The sequence below is a fragment of the Panthera pardus genome, unplaced genomic scaffold (genome assembly GCF_024362965.1).
Source record: "Panthera pardus isolate Hobbes unplaced genomic scaffold, ASM2436296v1 HiC_scaffold_16, whole genome shotgun sequence".
NCBI lineage: Eukaryota > Metazoa > Chordata > Mammalia > Carnivora > Felidae > Panthera > Panthera pardus.
This window is the reverse complement of record NW_026526721.1, coordinates 139,533,444-139,558,411: the sequence shown is the minus strand read 5'-3', so window position 1 is coordinate 139,558,411 and position 24,968 is coordinate 139,533,444. Positions and strand designations below refer to the sequence as shown.

Below are 24,968 nucleotides of genomic sequence, written 5' to 3'. Positions count from 1 at the left end.
GTGAGGTATCCACATCACTGGAAATTTTGGCTTAAAAAAGAAAAAAAAAGCCAAACAAGCTCTATACTACCATCCAACCTAACAGCACATACCTGAGCTTCTGGATTCTCTGAGCTCTCCAGATGATTCTGATACACACAAGTTTAAGAACCACTGATCTAGAGGGTTTTTGTCTTCCATATTGGAAATGTTTTGGGAAATGTTTATTTTCTAACATTCATTCTAACACTTCATCTGAGTACCTACAAAAGACATCTAAAATATCACCGGTTAAGGGGCACTCGGGTGGCACAGTCGGTTCAGTGTCTGACTTCACCTCAGGTCATGATCTCATGGATCATGGGGTCGGCCCCATGTTGGGCTCAGCGCTGACAGCTCAGAGCCTGGAGCCTGCTTCAGATTCTCTCTCAAAAACAAACATTTTTAATAAATAAATGCACACACACACACACACACACACACACACACACAGAAGATGTCACCAGTGAATCTAGGCCTAACCTGGCCGCGATGACAAACAGAAATGTAGTTAAAGATGCTTTACTCCCAGTGACTACCTGGGTGTGCTCCATTACTGTCACCCATGAACAACAGACCCACGTCCCTGCAACCATGCATTTGGCTGGTGGGTGCCATCATTGGCATTTATCTAAAAAGCCCATTAGGGTAGCAGCCTCTCCAGTTTAAATGATCACAATGTCCTTCAGGAGTGCACTCCTAGGGCAGCATTTTTCATAAAAAAAGAAAAATGGAACTTTACTGGACATTCTTCTTTAGTGGGTCGTTTAAAAGTTGTAAGGTGCATTCGGTTAAGAAAGGACTTTCTTCCTGGGAGGGTGGTGGTGGTGGTGGTTGTTTAAAGAAAATTAACGGACTTCCATGTGGGCCCTCAGAAGAATGTAGCTTTCTGGTGAGCAGTATCTATGGGTTATGGTGCTCAGTCTGGACTGCTCACTGGGAGAGCTTAAAAAAATCCCCATGCTGAAAATACTGAACTTTTCTCAAAAGATTGTGGTGAGGGTATTAGATTTATAGAAATCATTTGACACAGGGTGTGGCACATTGGGACACAACATAGACATTCTGAGGGAGAGCCAGGTACATAATAGGCATCACTAATGTTAATTGTGAAAAATGGCCCATATAATTAACTGAACTACAATGGGGGGAAGAAAACAGATGTAAACAAATGTTCTCAGTTTTGTTTGTTTTTCAGGTAAGCTTACGTGTTATCACTTTGTTTAGCTCACTCCCATAATTCATGTTTTCTCTTTAGTGTCTCATTCAAATTCAGCATCCTATTTAGGATTTCCTGAAAGACTTCTCTATACAACAGGCCTTTCTTTTTTTAAAACAGGAGAGACAAGAAATGCCTCTGTCATTCCTTATCTTATGGAAAGACATTTTTAATGAAGCAATAATCTAAACATAACATTTGAAGCAAACAATTCGCACAAAAGGAAGTACATAGTTTTTAATACAAGCTCTTCCTTTCTATAATCCTTGATAAAATAAGCATCTTAAAACACTTGCTGGTATTATTACTTCATTGTCTTAATAGGCATAGGTTCCTATGCCACCCAAGACCAAGGGACCATACTAATACAGTATCTTCCTGCATGCTTCGCGTTCCCCAGGATGTAGAACATAAGCACATAAGGAGGAAGTGACAGCAGAAAACAAGAGGGGGAGACACATACCCTTGCAGCTGCCAATACAAAGAAAGAGCAAACAAAGATGGGTTTCCCATCATTATATTTCTTTCCACATTTATAGTATCAAATTGTGGTTCCCGCTTTTCTGCCAAGACCCTCTTGTGACTTCCCCACACATATCTCCCTTGAACCCTATGCTTCCAAATATTTTACCTGCCAAACAGCATTTATTAAATAGAATTCATTGCGTGTTTTTAATAATCAAAACGTATGTAATAGAATATTGTTGACGAGAATAAAATGAATAATGATCCCACACTACACAGATACAAAAAAAAAAATTGTGAAAAACCAGAAGGCATAAGATTTTTCATGACAGTAGCATAGGCTGTTTCATATTGTATCGTCTCCCTTGGGCCTTTCTGAACTTTAGAGATTGTTCATACTTTCCCAATACTACTTTTGTGGACCTCAAGTTAAGTGAATATTCTGCACTCCAATTTTCTCAACTCTAAGTAGGAATTATACTCCTATATTATTTAGCTAAATAGAACTATAAATGAAGCCATCAGAATACCAATTACTGCTGGCACTAACTTTAATCAAAAAAGTCTTTCAGTATTATTATAAAATCATTCTTCAAAGATTAAGTCTATGTAAATGAATATGAAATAGCCTACCATACTCAGTAATGCATAATGAAAATATTCATGAGAATTTCAATCATTTGATACTGTGCTCCAAATTAGATCAAGAAATCATTGCCATAAATCAGAACATTAGCAAAGTCTGAGTTTTTTCAATAGAAAATTCTAATTAAATTTAACATTACAGCATCTAAGATATTAGACTCTAGACATAGAAACACAAAAAATAGTTCTTACCTTGGAGAAGCTCACAGTCAAGAGATCACAGTTTCTGAACGCATCAATACCGATTTTTTAACAACTCAAAAGACTTAGAGGTTTAGAACTAGAAGGAATCTTACAGACCATCTGTTCCAACCTCCTGAAATTACAGGTGGGGAAACAAAGCCCACGAACTCAAAGTAATGTGCTTACAGCCATGCAGCAATGTACCGTGCAGGTGTCTCAGGTCTTCTCATAAATGATTCTTCACACCTCTCCTCCTTTGAGCTTCCATCGGCTCTGATTCCATTTGTAAAAGTTTTAGGAGAAGATTAAAAAAACGATTTGGAATCCTATGAAGTGTAAAATGATGCTCTCTACTACCACAAGGAGAACCCCAAAATCTCAGTGACTTCATACAACAAAATTTTATATCTGATTCATGTTAAGTCCAGTGCCACACATTGTTGGTGGATGGATAACATTCCCCACGGTCATTTGAGGGCCCAGGCTCCTTCCTTCTTACATGCCCATTCACTTCTAGGACTTCATAATTTTCTCTATTCAACAGGAGAGGGAGAAAAGAAAAATGAAAGGATATATGGACTTGTTTTATGGGCCGGGCCAGGCCTGGAAGTGGTGCCCAATGTTCTTATTCACTCCACTGGCTTGAACTGAGTCACATGGCCACGTGTGACTAGAAGGGAGGCTGAGAAATGCAGCCTAGCATGTGCCCAGGAAGTAGAGAGCACACAGATTTCGATGATGAGTCTGTGCCACAAAGGGCTATACAAATGCATGAAAATATTATGGAAGTAGGTGAGGTCAGGAAAGACCGGATTTTTATATTGAAGTCATTTTTGTTAATGTTTTTGAGAGAGAGAGAGAGAGAGAGAAAGAGACAGAGCACAAGCAGGGGAGAGGCGGGGGGGGGGGGGGGGGGGGGGGAACACAACCTGAAGCAGCTCCAGGCTCCAAGCTGTCAGCAGAGAGCCCAACCCAAGGCTTGAACCCATGAACCATGGGATCATGACCGGAGCTGAAGTCGGACCCTTAACTGACTGAGCCACCCAGGCACCCCTGAAGTCATCTTTTTGTTTAAAGATGTCTGGTACAGTCCTCTAAACCTTTCCCAGGTAATATCAGCATCTCCAGACAGGGCTAGGATGATCTATTTTGACCACCACTTCTAGATGCTTTTGGAGTTTGCATGATGATATAGTGAAAAGAACATAGACTTTGGAGTTATTTGTCCTTGGGTTCAAATCCCCAGTTTTCCACTTATTAACCTGGTGAATTTGAGCAAGTTGCTTAAAAGTTGCTTAAAAATATGGCAGAAAGGATCCTGGAGTTGTAGCAATAACCTAGTTAAATCGGTCAGCAAACATCTATTGAGAGCCCCTGTGTGACAAGTCTTGTGGGTATACTCTAAGGAAACAGCAGCGATTAAGGGGAGAGCACTGAGTCTAGATCAATAAATAGTATGTGCACAGTCATTGTCACCAGCAGGCACTCCATGAACGTGAAGTGATCTGGCTTCGGACCCTCCTCGGCACACTCTGCAAATTTGTTATTTGTTTTTGGCCCTGTGCATCTAAGCTATGAAGACAGGTTTATCCCTCAAAATTCCAGATAGAATACATTAATAAATAATAATGCATATGAGAGATGGAGAGGTCAAGTGGAAAGTGTTTCACTTGTTCCTGTCGTTTGGAAGTGAATTGACAAGGTGAGAATTCTAGGAAGCATGTTACAAAGGGCTTAAAATACAATGATTTGGGCTACAAATATTTGTTCAGTTTCAACAGGTTTCCTCAAACAGAGAGCCCTCTTCAAAGGCTGGTGGCCTTTATGTTGCAAAGCATCTTTTACAAGCCAGAGAAGGAGGGTCTTCTGGGGAGGTGACCAGGTCCCTGAGGGCACATAGTGGTAAGGCTATAGCGGCCCCTCCCGCTGGCTGACAGGTCAGGAAGAGTGTGCAAGGCCCCCCAAGACAAGGAAGAGGACAGTATCTGCACACAGTCATGGCCAAGGGCTTCGTCTTCTTGCTGAGGCTCTCTCCAGACACCCAACCTGGGGGGAAGCCTCCCCCTCTGGCCCTCCTGGACTCCTGGTCTCTCAGTTCTTGTTTTGCTTCTCTTTATTTGCTTTTATCTCTTTAAGTGCAGAATAGGATGGGGGGAGCAGGCAAATAATGAGGACAATAGGTCTCCAACCCAGGAAAGTATACACCATCTTGCCCCAAACCATATGCGTATGGCTGACCCATTAAAACGCAATAGAGGGGTCGAGTGCACAGGCCTGTGGGCAAATCCACCTAGGATCCAGTGTGGCTTTGCCTCTTCCGCTGTGGCCTAGGGCAAGTTGTTTTCCCTTTCTCAATACGCACTTTCTTCATCTGTGAAATGGAAAGGATCACTATTTATCTCAATATTAGTGTTAAGGATCAAAAAGAAATCATGTCACATGCTTAGCAGTAGGACTGAAACATCGTGAGCCTCAAGTAATAAATGACAGATACCGTCACCACCACCAGTAGCTATCTCCACTGTCTACTACCAGTCACTATCTCCAAGCCAAATACACCACTCCTGCCAGGAAGGCTTAGGGGGGATGCAACTGTCCTATTATCTTGCTTCAAACACATTAGAGGATGAATCGGATACATCCCATAACCAAATGCCATCCAGCTCTCTTGAACAGCCCTTTCCACAGTCCAAGAAGTAAAGAATCATAGGTGGGAGTCAGAAATGGGTCCCCCAGTCCTTTCCAGCAGCGACCCAGAAACATCCTGAAGGGATATCTTAAATGAATGGACAGTTTTCAAGGAACGAGACACCACTGAAAATCTATTCCTAAATATTCTAGCATCCTTTTGCTGCTGGCCTGCCTCTAGAATACATCTAACTGCCTTGTTCCCTACTTTCCAGACGAGGATTTCCTAAAGATCCTTTTGCGCATGGTTCTTATGCAATCCCTGGTCTTAAAGGAGCCCAGGAAATATTGACCAGGCTTGGGATGAGCCTAATTGTTTCCAGGCAGGGGCAGTTATAGCCATGGTAGATTCCCTCTCCTTTCAAACTAACAGTCCGAGCAAGTTGAATTACTAGAGACCTGCTTTAAGATGCAATATTTCCAAGATGAAGAATACACTGTGCTTCCTGACCCTATCAGGCCCCAACCCTTCACAGGAATTTTCCGTGTGCCACAGATTCATTGAAGAAACGCCTTTGATCTCCACATGCACCAGCCAAAAGGACAGGAGTTGAATTGGCCAGAGTATGGAGCTCCTGGGCCTGGGACAGGTTGGCCCAGGGCCGGTGATAATTTTACCATACTTCATCCGCAACTCTCTCTCTTCACCACCACCACCCCCTCCTTCCCCCGCTTCTCTCTCAGGAACTCTTGCCATCTACGGGTCTGGTCTGTTTGGCACTCTTAAAGCTTCTCACCACTGTCCCCCACCCACTTTGTGCACATCACATCACGTTGCCAGAGTTGCCCCCGCCCTATAGAATACTATCGTTTGCCAGTCCCTAGGGGTGCACTGGTTGACAAAGTCAACCAGTTATCTTGACACAAGGAGCCACCTGAATGCATCGGCCGGTATGATGTCATCCTAAATACTCAACAGCTGCCCTAATCCTGAGTCCAGGTTAGAGCTACCGAAGACAGGGCCTGCGAGTCCTAGAAACAAGGAGGTTGCTTCATTTGGATGAGGGCCATCTGCCTTCACCCAGTTTCGCCCCGGACTGTCTCAGCGCTGCCCACATCACATGCACACTTTGGAGGGGGAAGGGCAGCAGTCAGGCATGGTTTTGTTGTAACTGTCCAGAGGTTTTTGGGCTGGTGTGAGCTCCAAGGTCCCTTCGAGCCCCAACTATTCTGTGAATTTTGCTGCTCTGAGCCCACTGGATAAAGACCAGTTGAGCCAGTTAATTTGCCTGGAACTCGGCAAATTGCTGCACATCAACCTACCACACATGGCCCTGGCTGATGTTCAGGAGAACAGAGTCTGGAGAACAAAGTAAAGCAATTCATGGAGTCACCCCAGTTTGCCAAGGTAGGATCACTTTGGCATAAAGTGATACACTCATACACTGGCATAAAGTAAAACCTTCCATTTCTAAGCCTTCCAATAAGAAAGGACTCTGAAGCTCATCCCTACTGCTAATTATTTTACTCATGTTGCGTCTGCTTCACTAGCTTTAAATATAAGCCTATACAGCATGCCCTCCAAATATAGATCCACAGCAGCCCAGAGAGAAGACAGCCTGGGATTTATGGGAACAGGGACATTTCAAATACCTAACAAAAATGGGCTCTATCATATCAAAACCCACAGGTCAATATTAGCCGTGAAGAGAAAGTAAATAAGGTTTGTTTGGGGGCACAGCAAGTTTCTTCTAGTGTTTCTTCCCTTGCTGGAAAGGTGATCAATACTAACTGCAAATAGTTGCTTGTAATAAAGTATTCATGACTATATTCCAGTGGCATCGCATCACAGGTTTGCTTATGTGTATATGACTTTAGAAGGTGAGCGGTGCTTTATAAATTTCACCATCTTCCCCATCCACTAAACATAAGTGTCCATGTTATTAAGGCACCCTCGCTAAAATTTCGCAGATTGGAGGTACATTTAGATTAAATTCATGCCACTTAAAACACAGGTGTTTCAGGGTGCCTGGGTGGTTCTGTCAGTTAAGCATCTGACTTCAGCTCAGGTCATGAGCTCATGCCTCGTGAGTTCGAGCCCCAGGTCAGGCTATGTGCTAAGCGCTCAGAGCCTAGAGCCTGCTTCAGAGTCTGTGTCTCCCTCTGCCCCACCCTCCGGGCTCCATTCCTGTGCTCTCAAAAATTGACACCCACAAAAAAATAAAAACACAGGTGTTCCTGCTAGTGCTATCAGTCAGTCATACCTTAGCGTGTATTAATTCAATCAGACTTTTCCTCCTCCTGGAGTCAGTGAACAGATTGGTGGGGAGGAGACAATGGCAGGGTCAGTGTAAGAGCACCCTGAATCAGAGGCTATCAAGAAAACGCACTCACTTTGCAGTTTTGCAGGCAGGGTTTCATGGCCTCAGCACTGTCGACGTTAGAGGTGGATAATTCTTGCTGCGGAAGGCTATCCTGGGATTGTAAAAACTGTAGCGGCATCCCTGGCCTATATCCACGAGCTGCTGGCAGTGTGCACACTCCCCCAAGTTGTGACTGCTGAAAGTGTCTCCAGACATTGACCACTGTCCTCAGGGAAGCAAAAAGCCCAGGTGAGGACCGCCAGCCTAGGGGCAGCCGCTAAGCACTCGCGGTAACTTCCGGCTCTCTCTTTCTGAGTCCATATATGGATCCACCTAATAACCCTCAGACAACCGTCATGTGCAAGGCATGTGGGATTTTTGTTCCAGAACAGCTTCCTCACTTCGGCAACTTCTTCCTCTTTCCCACTGTGCTCATCTTCCCAGGGAAACTTATTTCTAGAATGAAGGCAGGAAGTAAAGTGCCCATTTTGCTTGAGGTAGCAAGTTTGAATCATTTTGTGACACCTGCCACTTAAATGTGCCAGCCACAGTGTCTTAAATGTAACAGTGAGAATACCCAAGAGAACATCCCATGTGTAGGTTGTGGAGTGCTGTGACACTGCCATTTTGGTAAAACTGTTGTCTCTTCAAGAAGCTGTCACCTCTAGACAGATGCCAAACAGGATAATTGCCTACAGAACATTATTTTCTCTCCTTTTGGTTATTATTTGGTCAGAAAGTATCACAAGCCAGACTTTCATAAAGCTGGAGATGTTTGTATCTCAAACTGTGACTTTTTCCCCCCAAAATCATGCCTTTCAAGTTCCCAAGCATCAGCGTTCTCCAGCACTGTTGTTCCATGGCTGAAATCAGACAAGCCTGTTCATTTGAACATAATGTCCTTCCTACACTTCAGAAGAAATATGCCTTTTGACTCCATCCTTTTTGAGGAGAGATTTCGATTCCTAAAGCAGATGAACCTCTCTCGAAGGAATATTCATGCTAAGAGATGAAGGTCCACAGTAATTCCATAGGATTTCTCACCTGTCATCAGGCCAGCTTGGCCCATCCTGAGCAGGATTCCAGGCACAGCTTTGTGACTGGGGGCCAAGGTTCTACCTCTCTGGCCTGTACTGGCCTTATCGGTGGAATGTAGCATCGAGGTTATGAGAACAGCTTCCATTCGCGTTCTGTAACTGCGGGCAACATCTTTAGTTCTCTCAGCCACAGATTCCTCATCTGTGAAATGGGGCTGATAAACCCCAGCCCCCCCACTGCATCACTGTAAGGAGTAAATCAAACACAGCATGTACCTTCCCCTGGCAGGTAGCAGGCCTTCTCCCAGGGTTAGCTCTCAAGATCATAAACTCAAAGTGAAATTACCCTTTTGTCAGTTCTCGGTTATTTGGTGGCCTTTTAGCTTTCCAGACGGGCAGCTAGGAAACAAACCAATTCTTCCTTATCTTGGTCATTTCGCTTGGTTAGTTGCTTGGTTTTTGCCTTCTATGTTTTTTGGCCACTTGGAGGAACAGCCCACAGCATCATAAACACGAACTTTTTGAACAGTCAACAGCAGCAAGAGAAACAGAATCCCTTAGTGCACAGCTGTCTCTTATTTGGTAGATTTGCTGGAAAAAATTTTTTAATTAGAAAAACAGCTCTTAATGGTTGAGGTATAGAGTGAAAATGTCAGAATTCAAAACAGCATGGAGATTGAGCAATAAATCATTGTTGTATACTTAAAAACATGTTTTCACCTAAAAGATCATGGGAGGAAGAATCAGAAGACCTATCCTAGTTCTTCCCCCATTTGGGGGACCTTGAACAAGTCTGACTTTAGTTTATTTCAAACTTCTAACTGTGTATATTTTAGTGGACAGAATGGAGTTCTTTGGCCTGTGGTGATCATCTAAAGCATTTGGTGCTGGCTTGCCATTAACAGGTGGAAGTGTGGCTGAGTCAGCTAGACCTGCTGGCTGGGTGTGGATCCTGACTTTTATTCTTTACGACTGTGTGACCTTGGGCAAGTTGTTTAACCTCTCTGTGCCCCAGTTTCCTCACCTGAAAAATGAGGATATTTATCTCCTCGAGTTAAAGAATAAATGTAAAATTCTCAGAAGAGGTGCCCGGCGTGTAGGTTAGCTATTACTTTTATTATTTTGTTGGCAGTCTCTAGAAAAGAAACCTGACAAAGGTGAAATTATAACTGGGAATCTTGGGGTCTGGATTTTTCCACCTCGTGTACTACATTTACCAACTAACCATTTAGGAAATAAAGACATTAGACACACTTCCCTTTAATTTCCCTAGCCTGTAACCAAATATATCTTCCCCCTCTGATTTGTGAATAGGAAACCTTATCTCTACATAGCAAATATTAAGTCTTACCAAAGTTTAAATTGGGTAACCACACATTTAACAAATTCTATGTACTTTACATGGGGACCGTGCCCCTAGAACAGTGTCTCAAACATCAGTGTGGTTGGGAATCGCACAAGGATCTTGTTAATATGCAGATTCTGATTCATCAATTCTGGGGCCAGAATCCCACATTTCTAACGAGCTCCTGGGTGATGCAGATGCGGTGTGATCCTCGGTCACACTTACAGATATTCACAAGCCACCTGAGGACGGAAGGGTCGTGGCGGCACACGTGGCCCTCATTGGGGGCACACAGGCTAGAGAGGGGCGGGCCTGCAGACCCTCATTGCCCCACACCCTCTCCAGCTCTGTTTTAAGCAACTGAAAAGCTTAAGAAAAACCAAAAAGGTGTGAGGAAGACATTAGAAATCCCACCCACTTCTCTTGGTTTTCCTGCACTGTAAAAAAACATTGTAGAACAGCTTGCACCAAGCGGTTTGACCCATCTGCAGTGCTAAATTATCTTCCACAAGACAGGCAGGTAGAAAGCCATTTAATTCTCCCCTCCATTTCCACTCAGGAAGAACAGGTGCTCAGCCAGACCCTCCCAGGGAACATTACGTACCCTGCAGAGCTGTGTCATACCACTGGGGCTCATTTAATGAAATGGATTTAAGTATTTAACAGTGGTCAGAGAGCCTGAAAACATCCCCAAAGCATCTGCTTTCAAGGAGTCCTCACTATCTAAAACATCTCGCCTGCTAGCATAACCAAGAGTAAGGAAAGGGCAAGTACCACGGCAGGGCCTCTATCCCTGAACAAAAGGGAAAACCAAAGTTCTCCAGGTTGAAATGCTTCCCCCTAAATAAGGGAAAGATCTACATTGATCTCGATCCTAGTTGCTTATTTTCACAGAAATATGGACAATGATAGATTCTATGAAAACCCAGAGAAGGATGGATCCATAGCTCTATGTGTTATTCTACTTTAACCCCAGCATCTATTTTGCTGATTACCCAAGAGGCACATTTTACCTTTTTATTTGAGAAATTGTAAATCTTGGTTTGTTCTTTATCCACAAATTATACCCCAGCCCTAGCTTGCAAAGTTAGAAAGTATTCACGGGTATTTCCTACCCTGGGAAGGGGTATTTCGAGTTTGGAAACATAAAATGGGGACAAGCCTTACAGGCTACCTTATGTTTTTTTCAGCAATGTGGGTTCGGACTGGCAACGAGAATAAACATTATGATCTGAACTTTCATACAGGGGAAATCTAATCCTGGCAGTAAACATCTGTTCCCTTTTATGTGCATTTGTGGCTCTTTAATAGGAATGTTTTTGCAACAGCTGTAGCTTTTCTAATATCCTAAATGGAATCTCTGTAGCCTTTAGAGTAATTACACCTCAAAGTTTAAGTCATCCGACCTGAGGATTCTGATTAAATCCAGGATGAATTATGGAAAAATCAAATGACCGTTCCTAGGGGAGGATTCCACTATGTCCTCCGGAAAGTACCTTCCAAGTCTCTAGGGCCTCTGCCAGTGCTCCAGAGGGCGGCTTGTTCCTATGTGGTTAAAATAATTGTGAGATGGCCACCGACACGTTTCCATGCAGTTAAACTTCACGTGGAGATTCCACTGTGGTCTTTGAACACACCTCGTTTTGTTGTGCTGTTTTTAACTTGGTTTCAGCTAAACTTCCAAATGGATTAATGTGAACCCCATTTAAAAGGTTCTAAACACACTTTAAGAAAATTTAATGGTTTTAACTCACTATCAAGAGGTTATCATTGTAGTTTCTAGTTTCAGAATAACTATGTGAGGTTTCTATAGCTATGATGATTGTTTTTCATTTGGATAATGATGGCCTAATGAAATATACAGGAAAACTGGAGAAGCAGAAGCAGCCAGATAAGAAAAAGATTTGTTCCTCTCTTAGCAGCTCCCAGATCTCACTCACTTAATGGACTGAGAATCCCTGCCAATGAAACACGAGAAACCCACGGTGATAGCAAACTTCAATTCACCTGCACACAGGGGCAGAGAAGTCCAGTCTCAACACAAAAATCAATAGGCAGGTGCTCCGTAAATGAAAGACAAAACCATATAGCAATGGAAGGCAGCCTATCTGAACAAAGAGCCTGATTTTGCAAGACTTTGCCTACAAGAGGATATTCCTGAGGATGCATTTCATGTAACCAAAGGCTAAGCAACAGCCTCAGCAGATCCTCATTTATAAAGTTTCAGGAGTGAAGCACCAGATATTGTCCAGATTGAGTACACCCTAGTTGGAATATTTAAGCACATTTCATGGTCCTGTGTCTTTCATTCTATACATGAATACAATGTTAACATTTCACTTCCTTTAAAAATTTTTCAAAGAAAGTGTAAGTGAAAGGCCATCATTGTCTTAAACCCCAGAGTCTTTCCCTTCTGATCTCTGCTCCAGATCTTGAAATAGCCATAGACACCTAGCACTTGGAAAGGGTGGAAGTGAAGGAAGAGAAGTTCTGAAGAAACAGTCTAGGGATCAAGAAAAGATCATGAGAAATAGCACTTAGCTAAGCAGGAGGAGGGTGAGAAAGCACAAAGGGGAGAAGGATTCTCTCATTTCGTATTCCCCACTGGCCTGTGGAGGAGCAGGAGGGAGCCATAGAGAGCGGATGAGTTCAGTTCAATTCCACACAAGGTAATGAGCATTCATTAATGTGCCAGGCCCCCTGCTACATGTTGGGGCACAAATCAAACAAGCCATGGTCCCCACTATCAAGGACCTCATCAGTCTAAACAAGTGAACTCATAATTGCATTACTATAATGCCTTCAGAATAGAAACACAGGAATCTGGTAACTTCCCTCCACGTTTATTTCCTCATTGGTTAACGTGGCAGACAATACCCATCTCTCCGCATCGGAATGCAAGTTAGATACTGTAGGAAAAATGCTTGAAATGCTACCTGGCACATAGGTACTCAGCTAATAGTAATTTTTATTTGTGGTGCCTACTCTCGTAGCCTGGCATATAGTAAGTCCTCAGTGAATTTTATGACTATAATCCTACACATGAAGTACCCCGTAGATAATAAATGTGGTTTCCTCCCTTTCTAATCCTCCTTAGTCACAATTCCTGTAGAAGCCAGTGGCCTGGAAACTATTCCGCAAGCTGTAACCCATGCCCCCTCGTGTCCTACAATGACCAGAATATTCCACTCCATTTTGCAGGTATAAGTTGTGGAGAATACCAAAGGATAGCTGGTCACAATGTCAAGGGCCATTCCTCATACTGGGAATGCTAACATGCACCGAGGGATCTCAGAAGCAACACATGATTACACGTTACTAGAACAAGTAACAAATGTTTTTCAAAGGAAGAGGAACTCCCCACTGACTGGAATAGCAGTCCCAGAGGAGGGGAAAGGGATGACTTATAAGGTTTTTGTGGGTTAAGAGGAGGGAGGAGAATGGAGCCTCCAGGTTCCTTCCCACCCACTGAGAATTATGGACTTGTTCTCTGTAGTTATCAGTGTAAAATAGGAAGGCAACACTTCAAAAACTGATTATATTTCTGCTCAATGGTAGACCTTGTACAGACGTTAGCTCGTGTAATCGTAACACCAATGCCGAGGGATTCTCACCCAGTTTCCTAATAAGACTCAGCAGTCACGTAACCCTTTCCTCACAATTCTTGGAAGGAGTAATGGTGAATTTCCCTTAAAAACGGTCAACAATTTGGGGGCGCCTGGGAGGGGCTCAGTGGGTTGAGCGTCCGACTTCGGCTCAGGTCACCATCTTGCAGTTTGGGAGTTTAAGCCCTGTGTCGGGCTCTGTGCTGACAGCTCAAAGCCTGGAGCCTGCTTCGGATTCTGTGTGTGTGTCTCTCTCTGCCCCTCCCCCACTCACACTCTGTCTCCTTCAAAAATAGGCATTAAAAATTCAGGAAAAAAAAAACCATCAACAATTTGACTTTTCTCTCATTTCGGGGAAATCTCCCTCCTTTGCCCAAATACTCCAAATACACAAGTCTTACAGATTCAGCTGACGAAGCACTGCCCCCAAAGCCCTTCATAAAAAGTGGTGAGCCAGGCACTACAGCTTAGGCTACTCGTTGAGATTTCCAGACCAAGCAAAGCCACCCTAGATGGATCCAAGGACACTGGCAAACAAGCTAGCAGCCTGCCCTCTGGTAACTGGCCCACCCATCCCAGATGATGAGACGATAGTCCTAGGTCAGAGGTCCTGATAAGATAGCACTGACACCTGCAGCCGTGCTCTGGTGTCCCTTGTGAAGCTCTCCACCACTTGTCTGGGCAGCAAACAAGCTACACCTGTCTTAAGCAAATTCCAAAGTAAAAACAGGAAGTTCACCTAGTCTGAGGGCCGGGACAAGCAGAGTCTAGCTTCCCTTTCGGTCTTCGCCATGCACAGAATGAATCAAAGGCTGACATGCATCTGATTACGGGCAAGCTACCTTTTGTTGCAGAACATTGATGCGAACCAGCTCTGGCTGACTAGCTCTCACACAGAGCTCGTGATGGCTCAGTGCAGAAGATCCCTGGCTAGATGCAAGTCTTTGTGTGCTCTGTTAGGCTTCTGAAGTATCTGGACCTGTCTCTATTATGTTAAATTATTTCCAAATAATATTCATTCAGGTCCTGTCGTGTTAAAGCACTGTGCTTGGTGCTGTGGGAGCTGAGAGATGGAGAAGTTGATCAGAGTCCAATAGAGGGGGGAGGGGAAGTATGGATCCCATTGCCGTAATACAGGGAAAACATGGTAAGTTCTTGCCTTACGGAGGAGAGACAGACAAGGATTATAGACATTCAAGAGAGATCCAAAAGGTAGAGCAATTGGCCCAGAGTCACACGGCTGATAAATGCCAAAGCCAGAATTTGAACCTTAATCAGCAGAGTGCAGATTCTTAACCACTATTATACCCTACTTCTAAAAAGCAACTTTTTTTTTTTTTTTTTTTTTTGAGAGAAAGAGACAGACAGAACGTGAGTGAGGGAGAAACAGACAGAATCTGAAGCGGGCTCCAGGCTCTGAACTGTCAGCACAGAGCCCGATGCAGGGCTCAAACCCACAAACTGTTATATCGTGACCTGAGCCGAAGTCAGACGCTTAACCGACCGAGCCACCCAGGCACCCCAGCGCTAAAAAGCAAGACAGTTTTCATTTTCTCAGCAGTCTGGAGAAGACGGTATTGGCAGTAGAAAAATCTACATTGAAGTTGTTTTCATAGTTTTGAGTCCTCCTTGGGACTTATCAGTGACTTAGATAAGAAAACAGGCAAGAAGTCTGTGCCTAGGAAATCGTTTTCTCTTTGCAAAGTTACCAGATTGCTACGATGGTAATTAAGGCATCGTGCTAGGCACCGTGTTCAACAAATTCTTTTAAAAAAGTAAATGATTAAATCATTGTCCCAGACTAGGAGTCTGGAGTTTTCGCTTTGGCCAGCAAGAAAACAGAGAATTCAGTATAAAAAAAAACCGCTAACATCCCGGAGGAGACAAGAGCCCGAACTGCCCTTTCATCTCCATATTTATTGAGCTCACAAGATATTACCCACGTGGTGAACGTGAAGAAAACAAGATCTTACACACGTGAACGTGGAGAAAACAATCAGATAGTAATTATTAATTTGTGTGTTGAAGAACCAACGGGGTGGGGGGCAAGTGGAGTTTGTGATCAAAATACAATAGTACATTGGCTTCAGATGGAAAGTAAGTTCCTGCAGGTGATATAACAAGTTACTCGTGATTCCATTACACTATCTCGCTAGCTAACCTCGGGCGCTTTTGCCCTGTGGTCACAGCTTTCCGCCCTAAGCTTCTTTCTAACCCATTTATGTAAGTAGAACCTATTTCCCCATAAATCATGAGTTATGAAGTAGCACATGGACAGAGAAAGATACATGGAAAGTGTTAATGAAGTTTGCAGGGTGGATGGGATAGTTCAAGAAAACCTGAATAGATCTAGGCTTTGAAGGCTGAGAACAGATCAAATCCTATGAGCAACATTATATGGTCAGTTTACAAATGGAAAGAACTGAGGCTTAGAAAGTGGCAGTGATTTCCAAAATTGGACCCTTCAGCCACTAAAAGAGTGGGACTCAGATTTCCAACTTCCCTCTCTCCTCTGTTCACTAAAACAGAGTCGCCTCCAGGTCCATATGGGGATCCAACCGTTAGGGTTTTGTTTGTTTGTTTGTTTGTTTTGAGAAAGAGTGGGGGAAGGGCAGAGAGAGGGAGAGACAGAATCCCAAGCAAGCTCCAGGCCATCAGTGCAGAGTCCCATGTGGGGCTCGAGCTCACTAACCGTGAGATCGTGACCTGAGCTGAGATCAAGAGTCAGATTCTTAACAAACTGAACCACCCAGGCACCCCCAAACCATTAGGTTTTACTTTCGATTATCTTCCTTGAGAAATGCATCCCTGGTAGGTTCTTTAAAAGGGAATATCCAACCTTCATGTAAAAGGGGCAGGGGTTGGTGATCCCAGTAATTGTTCTCAATACATCAAGAGGAGGTGATGTATGGAGTTGGAAAGGGCACTCCAGGATTAAGGAGCTGACTCTGGTGGGAGCAAGCATCACATGTTAGAAAAAGCCCACACGGCCAGAAGACAAAAGGCAAGGGGCCAACGCCACAGGGGAGCAGCTCGGTGGGATAGACAAGGGTAAATCTCTTGGAGTCTTTCTGGCTGTAGTAATGTATATTTTTGAAAGCTCACTCTGCCTGCTCTGTGAACAGTGGGCTGTAGTGGCTTAGAATGAAAGCAGGCAGAGTTGTGAATATAAATAAGTAACTGAGGGACGCCTGGGTGGCTCAGTCAGTTAAGCATCTGACTTCAGCTCAGGTCATGATCTCGGGGTCCGTGGGTTCAAGCCCCATGTTGGGCTGTGTGCTGACAACTCAGAGCCTGGAGCCTGCTTCAGATTCTGTGTCTCCCTCTCTCTCTGCCCCTCCTCAACTCTTGCTCTCTCTCTCTCAAAAATAAATTTAAAAAAACATTAAAAAAAATTAAAATGAGTAACTGAGAAAATTGAATAATAAACATAGTTGATAAAGAACTTTGAAAGAATAAAATGACAACTATTAGGGCACCTGGGTGGCTCAGTGGGTAAAGCATCTGACTTCAGCTCAGGTCATGATCTCACAGTTCGTAAGTTCAAGCTCCACTTAGTGAGTTCAAGCCCCATTTCGTGTGAGCCCCACTTTCTCTCCCTCTCTCTGCTCTTCATGGGATTCTCTGTCTGTCTCCCTCTCTCTGCTCCTCTCTCGTGTCCTCTCTCTCGAAAAAAAAATTTAAAAAATAAAATAAATTACTCCTATTAAAAAAATGATAACTATTAATAGGCTAATGGCTACTCATCAAACTAAGGCAAATAATGATAATATTATCTGTTAACAGCACAAAGGTATGAAAGAGCAGATGAAGTGCTTCTCTGAATGTAACGTTCCTCTTAAATCAAGCAGTGTCACTGTGTACCTCCCTGGATGTTCATGAAGATGAGTAAGAATGCCTAGTTCCATACTTGGCCCTTAGTAAATGCTCAGCCAAACATTAGTCTCCTATTCTAGCAGACTCCACAAATAAAAATCAGTTGATATGTACATAGTATGAGAATTAGGCAAAGCTAAAACTTAATGGGCTCGAGTAAAAAATTAGAATGGAAATTAGAGACGTCATACTTAATATCCTGAGCTATACGTGATAATTCAACACACTGCCTGGGTTTGCAAAGCACACTGTATACACATTCCCCTACCACAGAGTATGGGTTGGGGTCTCAATGCCTAATACTGATGGCCTTGAATGCAAACTAAACACTCTTATAATGAGTGCCATGAAATCCCAGCCTACTCAGCTGACCCTCACTGACCACGTTGTCATAATCCTATTTCCTTTGCCTTAGTGCTTTTCTAATGTATCAGCTTGATTTTGTGTCCTGAAATACTTGAATATTTCCATGTAATTCTCCCTTTTTTGATGGACAGATTTATTTCCGATCCTATTTAATGAAATTTCCTGAGATAGGCTATAGGTAGTTATATTAATGAAATTTAGGTTTGTTTCTTTTTACAAAATTAACTTTTTAGACTGGTGTTGTGTCATTCAAAGTCACAAGAATTGTAGACATCTAACACAAATTCAGCCACTCGATCTATACGCTCTTGAGAAACACAGGGCAATGTGTGCCTGGTTATTTAAGTAGCAGTTCACATGCTCCTATCTACTTATTTTCTCCAATTCTTCTTGGATAAATTAAATTGGTTAATTGTCTTGATGTCTAGAATATGAAGTATTAAAAGCCAGGTATTAGCTAGAATCCATTAAAGAGCAAAGGATTCACACTGCATGTGACTAACAAGATATGGTCATTCCTAGAATCCTCCTTTAAAAAAAATGTGGGGCTCCTGGGTGGCTCAGTCGGTTAAGCGTCCGACTTCAGCTCAGGTCATGATCTCACAGTCTGTGAGTTTGAGCCCCGCGTCGGGCTCTGTGCTGACAGCTCAGAGCCTGGAGCCTGTTTCAGATTCTGTGTCTCCCTCTCTCTCTCTGCCCCTCCCCTGCTCATGCTCTGTCTCTGTCTCAAAAATAAATAAAAACATTAACAAAAAAAAATTTTTTTTTAATGTATTTCAGGGCAGCTGAGTGGCTCAGTTGATTAAGCATCTGACTTCAGCTCAGGTCATGACCTGATGGTTTGTGGGTTCGAACCCCACACTGGGCTCTCTGCTGACAGCAGAGAGCCTGCTTTGGATCTTCTGTCCCCCTTTCTCTCTGCCCCTCCCCTGCTTGCTCTCTCTCTCTCTCTCTCAAAAATAAATAAACATTAAAAAATTTTTAGTGTATTGCTACTATTGTTCACATCATGTCCCAGATAATTAATGCCCAGAACAACAGACTTTTCAGGGGAATACTTATTTACATCCTCACCCACCATCTATAAGATAATATCCAATTAATATCAGACCTTTTATTGAAATATAGTTGACACACAATGTTACATTAGTTTCAGGTGTACAAATAGTGATTTTACAAGTTTATACAATATGCTGTGCTCACCACAGGTAGCTACCATCTGTCACCATACGTTATTATTATACCATTGACTGTATTCCCTGTGCTGTACCTTTTACCCCCATGACTTCTTCATTCATATCTGGAAGCCTGTGTCTCCCACTTCCCTTCACCCATTTTACCCACCCTGTACCCTCCTCTCCTCTGGCAACCATCAGTTTGTTCTTTGTATTTATCTATCTGCTTCTGCTTTTTGTTTGTTCATTCATTTTGTTTTTTAGATTTTACCTACATATAAGTGAAATCAGATAGTATTTCATTCTCAGTCTATTTCACTTAGCATAATACTCTTTAGGTCCATCTACATTATTGCAAATGGCAACATCTCATCCTTTTTTATGGTTGTGTAATTTTTCTGTGTGTGTGTGTGTGTGTGTGTGTATGTGTGTGTGTGTTTGTACAGCACCTCTTTATCCATTCATCTATCAATGAACACTTATGTTACTTCCCTACCTTGCCTATTGTAAGTCATATATTATACATATATCTTTTTAAATCAGTGTTTCTGTTTTGTTTGGTAAGTACCCAGTAGTGGAATTAGAGAATCATAGGGTAGTTCTATTTTTAAATTTTGGAGGAGTTTCCATATTGTTTTCCACAGTGGCTGCACCAATTTAAATTCTCACCAGTGGTGCCCCAGGGTTCCTATTTCTCCACATCCACACCAACACTTATTGTTCCTTGTGTTTTTGATTCTAGCCCTTCTGACAAATGTGAGGTGATATCTCATTGTGCTTTTGATTTGCATTTCCCTGATGATTATGGCACTGAGAATATTTTCATAACATCTGACTTTTAAAGCTTCACACAGCTGATCCCAAAACAGTTGATGAATTGTTTAATTATAAAGCAAATTTACTTCAAGGCTGTGTAAAAACATCAGGGTGTGAGATGGAGACTATGTCCTTACCTGGAACCTGCCAGTAATTTGTTTTCCTGCCTTCAGTTTTCTGAACTCTGTGGATCTCCAACTCTTTTGGGTATCAGAATCATCTGGAGAACTTAGCAAATAAACAAACGCCCTGGCCCCATCCCACTTCAATAGGCCTGGTCTTCTGTGTTCTTTAGTAGTGCCTCAGGTGATTGTCACTCACTAAGGTTTGAGAATGGTTGACTTAATCTGTTGCTATTTCAGTCCCTCTACGAAGATATGGCTCATTGATTTGAGTTTGGGGGGAACCAAAAGATACGAGCGTTAGACATAGAAATAGCAGGGTACCCCTGAACACCAGCACTGCCAAGCAAACACACGTGAGGTAACTTATGGGCAGAATTTAAGGAGCTCGGTGTAGTGGGTATCTTATCCCTCCTTTGGAATGGAATAGGACTTGTATGTGTTGCCCTGTTCATGGAAGGATAAGAATCAAGAATCCTCCTTAAATAGAATCCTCTCAAATTTTCCCATGACCCAACCAAGAGTTCTCAGTCCCCAGGTTTCCCAGCAGGTGCCCCAACCAATAAACTTGCCAATTAAGCGGCTGAATATCATTATCATGAATGTAATTACAGACAGTAATTTACGAGCCTGCAAATGCCTCCCATGAATGAAGCCCTTTCCCCCAACCATCTCAACTTCTTTTCTTAGGAAAATGGATGGCAATCTTATCCCTTGCCTCACCCCAAACATAACCTCCCTTGCTTAGAAGAAATCCCTGCTCTTGCTGGCCCAGGGGACATGCTGAGCAAGCTTTAATAGGCTGTGCTTAAGGAGGAATGTCCCCTTGGGTGGAGTCCCTTTCAGCATCTCTCATCCCAGCGTGGTCACTAGTTCCCTTCACTAGGGAGCAGTAACTACTCACTTTGGCTGAATTTCTTAATTTCTGTTTGATCAGGGAAATTGATACCAAATTTTAAGAATTTCTGCAGAAAAATCAAATGTTGGAGGCTTTACAAAATAGTGTGATAACTTTAGCATTACTTAACATGGAGCTTTACAGGATGCAATTTACCAAGGATTTAGAGAGTCCCTGAAAACAAAGAAGACATATAGAAACATGCATTGGTCAGAAGCCTTTTTATGTATGTAGAAATAAAATCAATCTCTTTAGGCCCAGAATTAACCCTTGTATTCAGTAGCTTTATATTTAGCTCATGAAAACCTCAAACCCTCGCGGATAATAAACTTGAATGGATTCTACATAGATATGTTTAATTTGAATGCAATACAATCTCTCACGATTTTAATCTGTTGTTTTCTTTTAATGGATAGTGAGAATAGGTACCTGTAATTGCACAGTAGCTGGCTGTGGTTGAGTCCAGATTTCTTGATTCACCATGCATTGAATAAGGCCACGTAATCTCCAAAGAGAAAGGACTCATGATCTCACACAATGCCTAGAACGGCCGTTTGCATACAGTGAATTTTCAGGGCTCTTCTCTGAATAAGATCAAATGTTGTATCCAAAAGCTGTCACAGTAGAATTTTTTTTTTTTTTTTTTGCAAGGACTTATTGCTTACTGGCCTTGTTATTTCAAGCCACAGCATTTCCATTTACTGTGACAAAGAAATCATATGTTGATTATTTGTTGTCAATGTTCACAGTCGCCTCCTGGAGTAGAAAGAGAGTGTACATGTGTTAGAATTTCCACATAGTAACCTGAAATCTCACAGGGTAAATGCGGCCTCCAAAGTGACTGAGAGTAGGTCACACTTTTAGAGAAACCATCCTAACAACAACTGAAGACGTTTAGTCCTTTAGAGAGGGTGCTTATGAAAACCTAAAGCATTTTTAACCCTTGCATTAAATAATTTAAAAGTCGTTTTAAATGTTAGAAAGGCAGCTTACTTAATACTCCCAATACTGGGGAGCCTCGGTGGGTTAAATGTCCGACTTTGGCTCAGGCCATGATCTCGTGGTCTGTGAGTTCGAGCCCCGTGTCAGGCTCTGTGCTGACAGCTCAGAGCCTGGAGCTTGCTTCGGATTCTGTGTCTCCCTCTCTCTCTGCCCTTCCCCTGCTCACACTCTGTCTCCCTCTCTGTATCTCAAAAATAAATAAACATCAAAAAAAAGAAAAAAACCTCCCAATACTATGCACAGATCAGGATGGACTCTTCTCTCTAATATGGATATCTTTGCTCCTTTGGTAATTTCTGCATAAAGGAAAATTCACTTATAAATTACAGTCTTTCAATCACTGTATATGATCAATTTAAAAGTATAACTCTATATTGTATTTTTCTCATTTTGACAGTAGCCTAAGAATTTCTAGAAATATGGATGACCAGATGGGTTATGTTTTTTAATTTTTTGTATATACAAATACATACATTAGCCTGTTCATTTTTACTACCTTATATCCATGTACAGTAAAGACATTCAAGGAGGTAAAGTTTGCCACCGGGGAAGATCAGTGTGAGAAAGTTTTCATTATGTTATTCCCCTTCTTCCTATTTTCTAGAGGGTAGATTTTCAAGTCCCTATAAATTAAATAGGAAGAACAACACCATATACATAAGTAATTCACTGCCTCTGCCTCAGCCAAAGAGATCCGGAGCTTATTCTATCATTAGGGCTGCTAATCGGCCCCACAACTAAAGCGCTGTCTGCTTTCCTTCATTGGATCTCATTGCCTATTTGGGACTACATTTACAAATATCCATTTGAAGATCCAGTCCCTTTTATCAGGCTGTTAGGGAAGAAGGTGGTAGGGAGGACCGAGTTGTCACTCTTTGAGGAACCACGTGAGCATGTCCCACTTAAGTAACAAGGGTGCCCCTCAGGTCAGCCTGTGATGAAACCAAAGTCAAACAAGGCTGAATCCTGGATGTTTTATGTCCTAAGGATCTGAAAAGTGTACATGGCCAGCCCTGACCCTCAAGACCTCAAACGATCGTCTAAGTAGTAACATAAATTGGCGTAAACTTGCTCTTGGGCTATTGCTGTGGAAGCCTGGCTGGCGAAAGCACAGCCTTTCCATGGAGGAACTAATGTCTCTCTAGGCACTAAAAATAAGGGGGAATGTGTTGATTACTCCGACAGGCAATCCAACTGCGGTGGCTAAATGCCCAAGGCTGACAAATTCTGCATCTTATCACTGCCGTCAAGTGGAGGTGCATGTGAATACTGTCAGCCCCAAAGAATTGAGAAACAACTTGCCTTCCAAAACTGCATCTCAACAAAATCTTGACAATGCCAACAGCTCGTCATCTCGTGTTTTTCAACCCTCCAGAAAATGGCCTTCCAGCCTGGGACAAACCAAAGCACTGTCCAGACCGAGAACACGACTGGAAGCTAGTAGGAATGTCTGAAGCCTGCCTACATAGGAAGAGCCATGCGGAGAGGCGCAGCGCATTGAAAAATGAACAGACATCACCACATCTCATCCAGGCCACTTGGACTAGCTCAATATTCCATCTGGACCATGACGATGTGAATGATCAGAGTGTCCCAAGTGCCCAGACCTTCCAAACAGAAGAGAAGAAATGTAAAGGTAACCTGATTTTTATTAGACCCTACCAAGTGTTTCTTCAACAAGCAGAGAAAAATCTCTGTTGTAAATGTGTGCTCAGCTCCATTTATTCCAATGCACAGCATCCATGTGTTTTCCCCAACTGTTCCGTTGCAGGGTTTCTTTATCCCCAAATCTTCTTTTGAACATAAATAAATGAGTCCCAAAGGAAAGCAGTTAATTTCAGTTTCATGTTGTGTTGGACACTTGAGGAGAAGACATTTTTATTTCTCTAATTAGCAGATGGGTTGTTAGCTTTGGCTTTAACTCTGCTTTTGAATCTGAGTAGAAATAGACATTGCTATCGTTCTATAACTACTTGCCTTTGATGCGCGCGCGCATGTGTGTGTGTGTGTGTGTGTGTGTGTGTGTGTGTGTGTGTGTGTGTTTCTTTTCCCAATGGCTAATGGGATCTCAAAGACTACCTTTAACCCAAATAGACAATTCATGCTCAAAAGAGAGGTTTTAAGTTGTTTTCTTTTACTCATTAAATCCTTGTGTCATCTTCCTGAAAGGCAAGATTATGGTGTTAGGAGGTTGTCACCTCATAAAAAAAGTGTTAAACTGGCCTTAAGTTCCTGATTGCATTAGATTTAACTGGTCTTTACCTCAGGTTGCCTCCACCCTGACAGATGTCTTTGTGCTGATCGCTTTATTGTCTTAGGGCTCCCCAAAATGTGTGCTTTGTAAATTCATTTGTGCTTTTAAATGTCCACGTTCATGTGACTTTCCATTCTTTTTCAATTTAGCATGTAGGGGGAAAAAAGATCTTTTGGTTCTTCTTTAAGGACTTTGACTCATGACTAAGTTTTAGATTGTGTGTTTGGAAATCTGGCAATCACTCAGCAAGATATATTAATGAAAGTCTGTAAAGGCTCTTCTATATGAGCCATGAAAGACTTTTACATACCGTTTTAACTTGAAGATAAATACATGATCATTCTATCAAAAAACGGCTGGTCTTTTAGCTTTTCAGAGAACACATGATAATCTCCTTAGAACTACCAGTTGACCCGGGAAGTTGAGTGTGTACATTGTTTCAACTGAAAATAGAATTATCTAAGAATAATAAAATAGTGGTATGAGCTCTGATTTGAGTGTAGTCAAAACTATACATGTTCTGAATGGGAAGATTTGTGTTTGAACTGCCTCTCTATTATTTGGGGATTTGAGAAACTGAATGGGTATTTAGAAAAAGAACAAAATAAGGTTTTTTTTGAAAGAGCATATAGGACAAGAATGTGTGTCTGTGTGTGTGCATGGTCACACAAATTTGTGTGAGAAATAATTGAGATTTAGTCTTAGAATTTGCAACCAGAGTGTGACTTCAGAATTTATGAGCTGGCATCAAAACCATGTCACTCCTTGGTTTACAGTGAAATGCCAACATGAAATTGTAGTATCCTCGTCATCTAAGAACCTCACAAACTAATTTGATTCATTCACAGTTGGTACCCATACTCATTCATTCAGTCAGTCACTCATTTATTCATTCATAGGCTCCATCTATGTCTCCATCATTGACAAAAAATCTTGGCCTTGGGTACCCAG

The 24,968-nt window shown here is 42.4% G+C and overlaps 1 protein-coding gene across 12 annotated transcripts in view; it reads left to right on the top strand.

The window, feature by feature from the left end:
- Positions 1–24,968, top strand: part of THRB (thyroid hormone receptor beta) — a 385,312-nt gene that overhangs the window by 283,570 nt on the left and 76,774 nt on the right. For 11 of the 12 annotated variants that reach the window (XM_019422929.2, XM_019422927.2, XM_019422926.2 and 8 more), the window contains one exon: positions 23,139–23,399. The exons of the other annotated variant lie outside the window; for it this stretch is intronic. In XM_019422929.2, the coding sequence (XP_019278474.1) occupies positions 23,139–23,399 (261 nt within the window). The remainder of the gene's footprint in view (positions 1–23,138; positions 23,400–24,968) is intronic. 12 annotated transcript variants of the gene reach the window in all.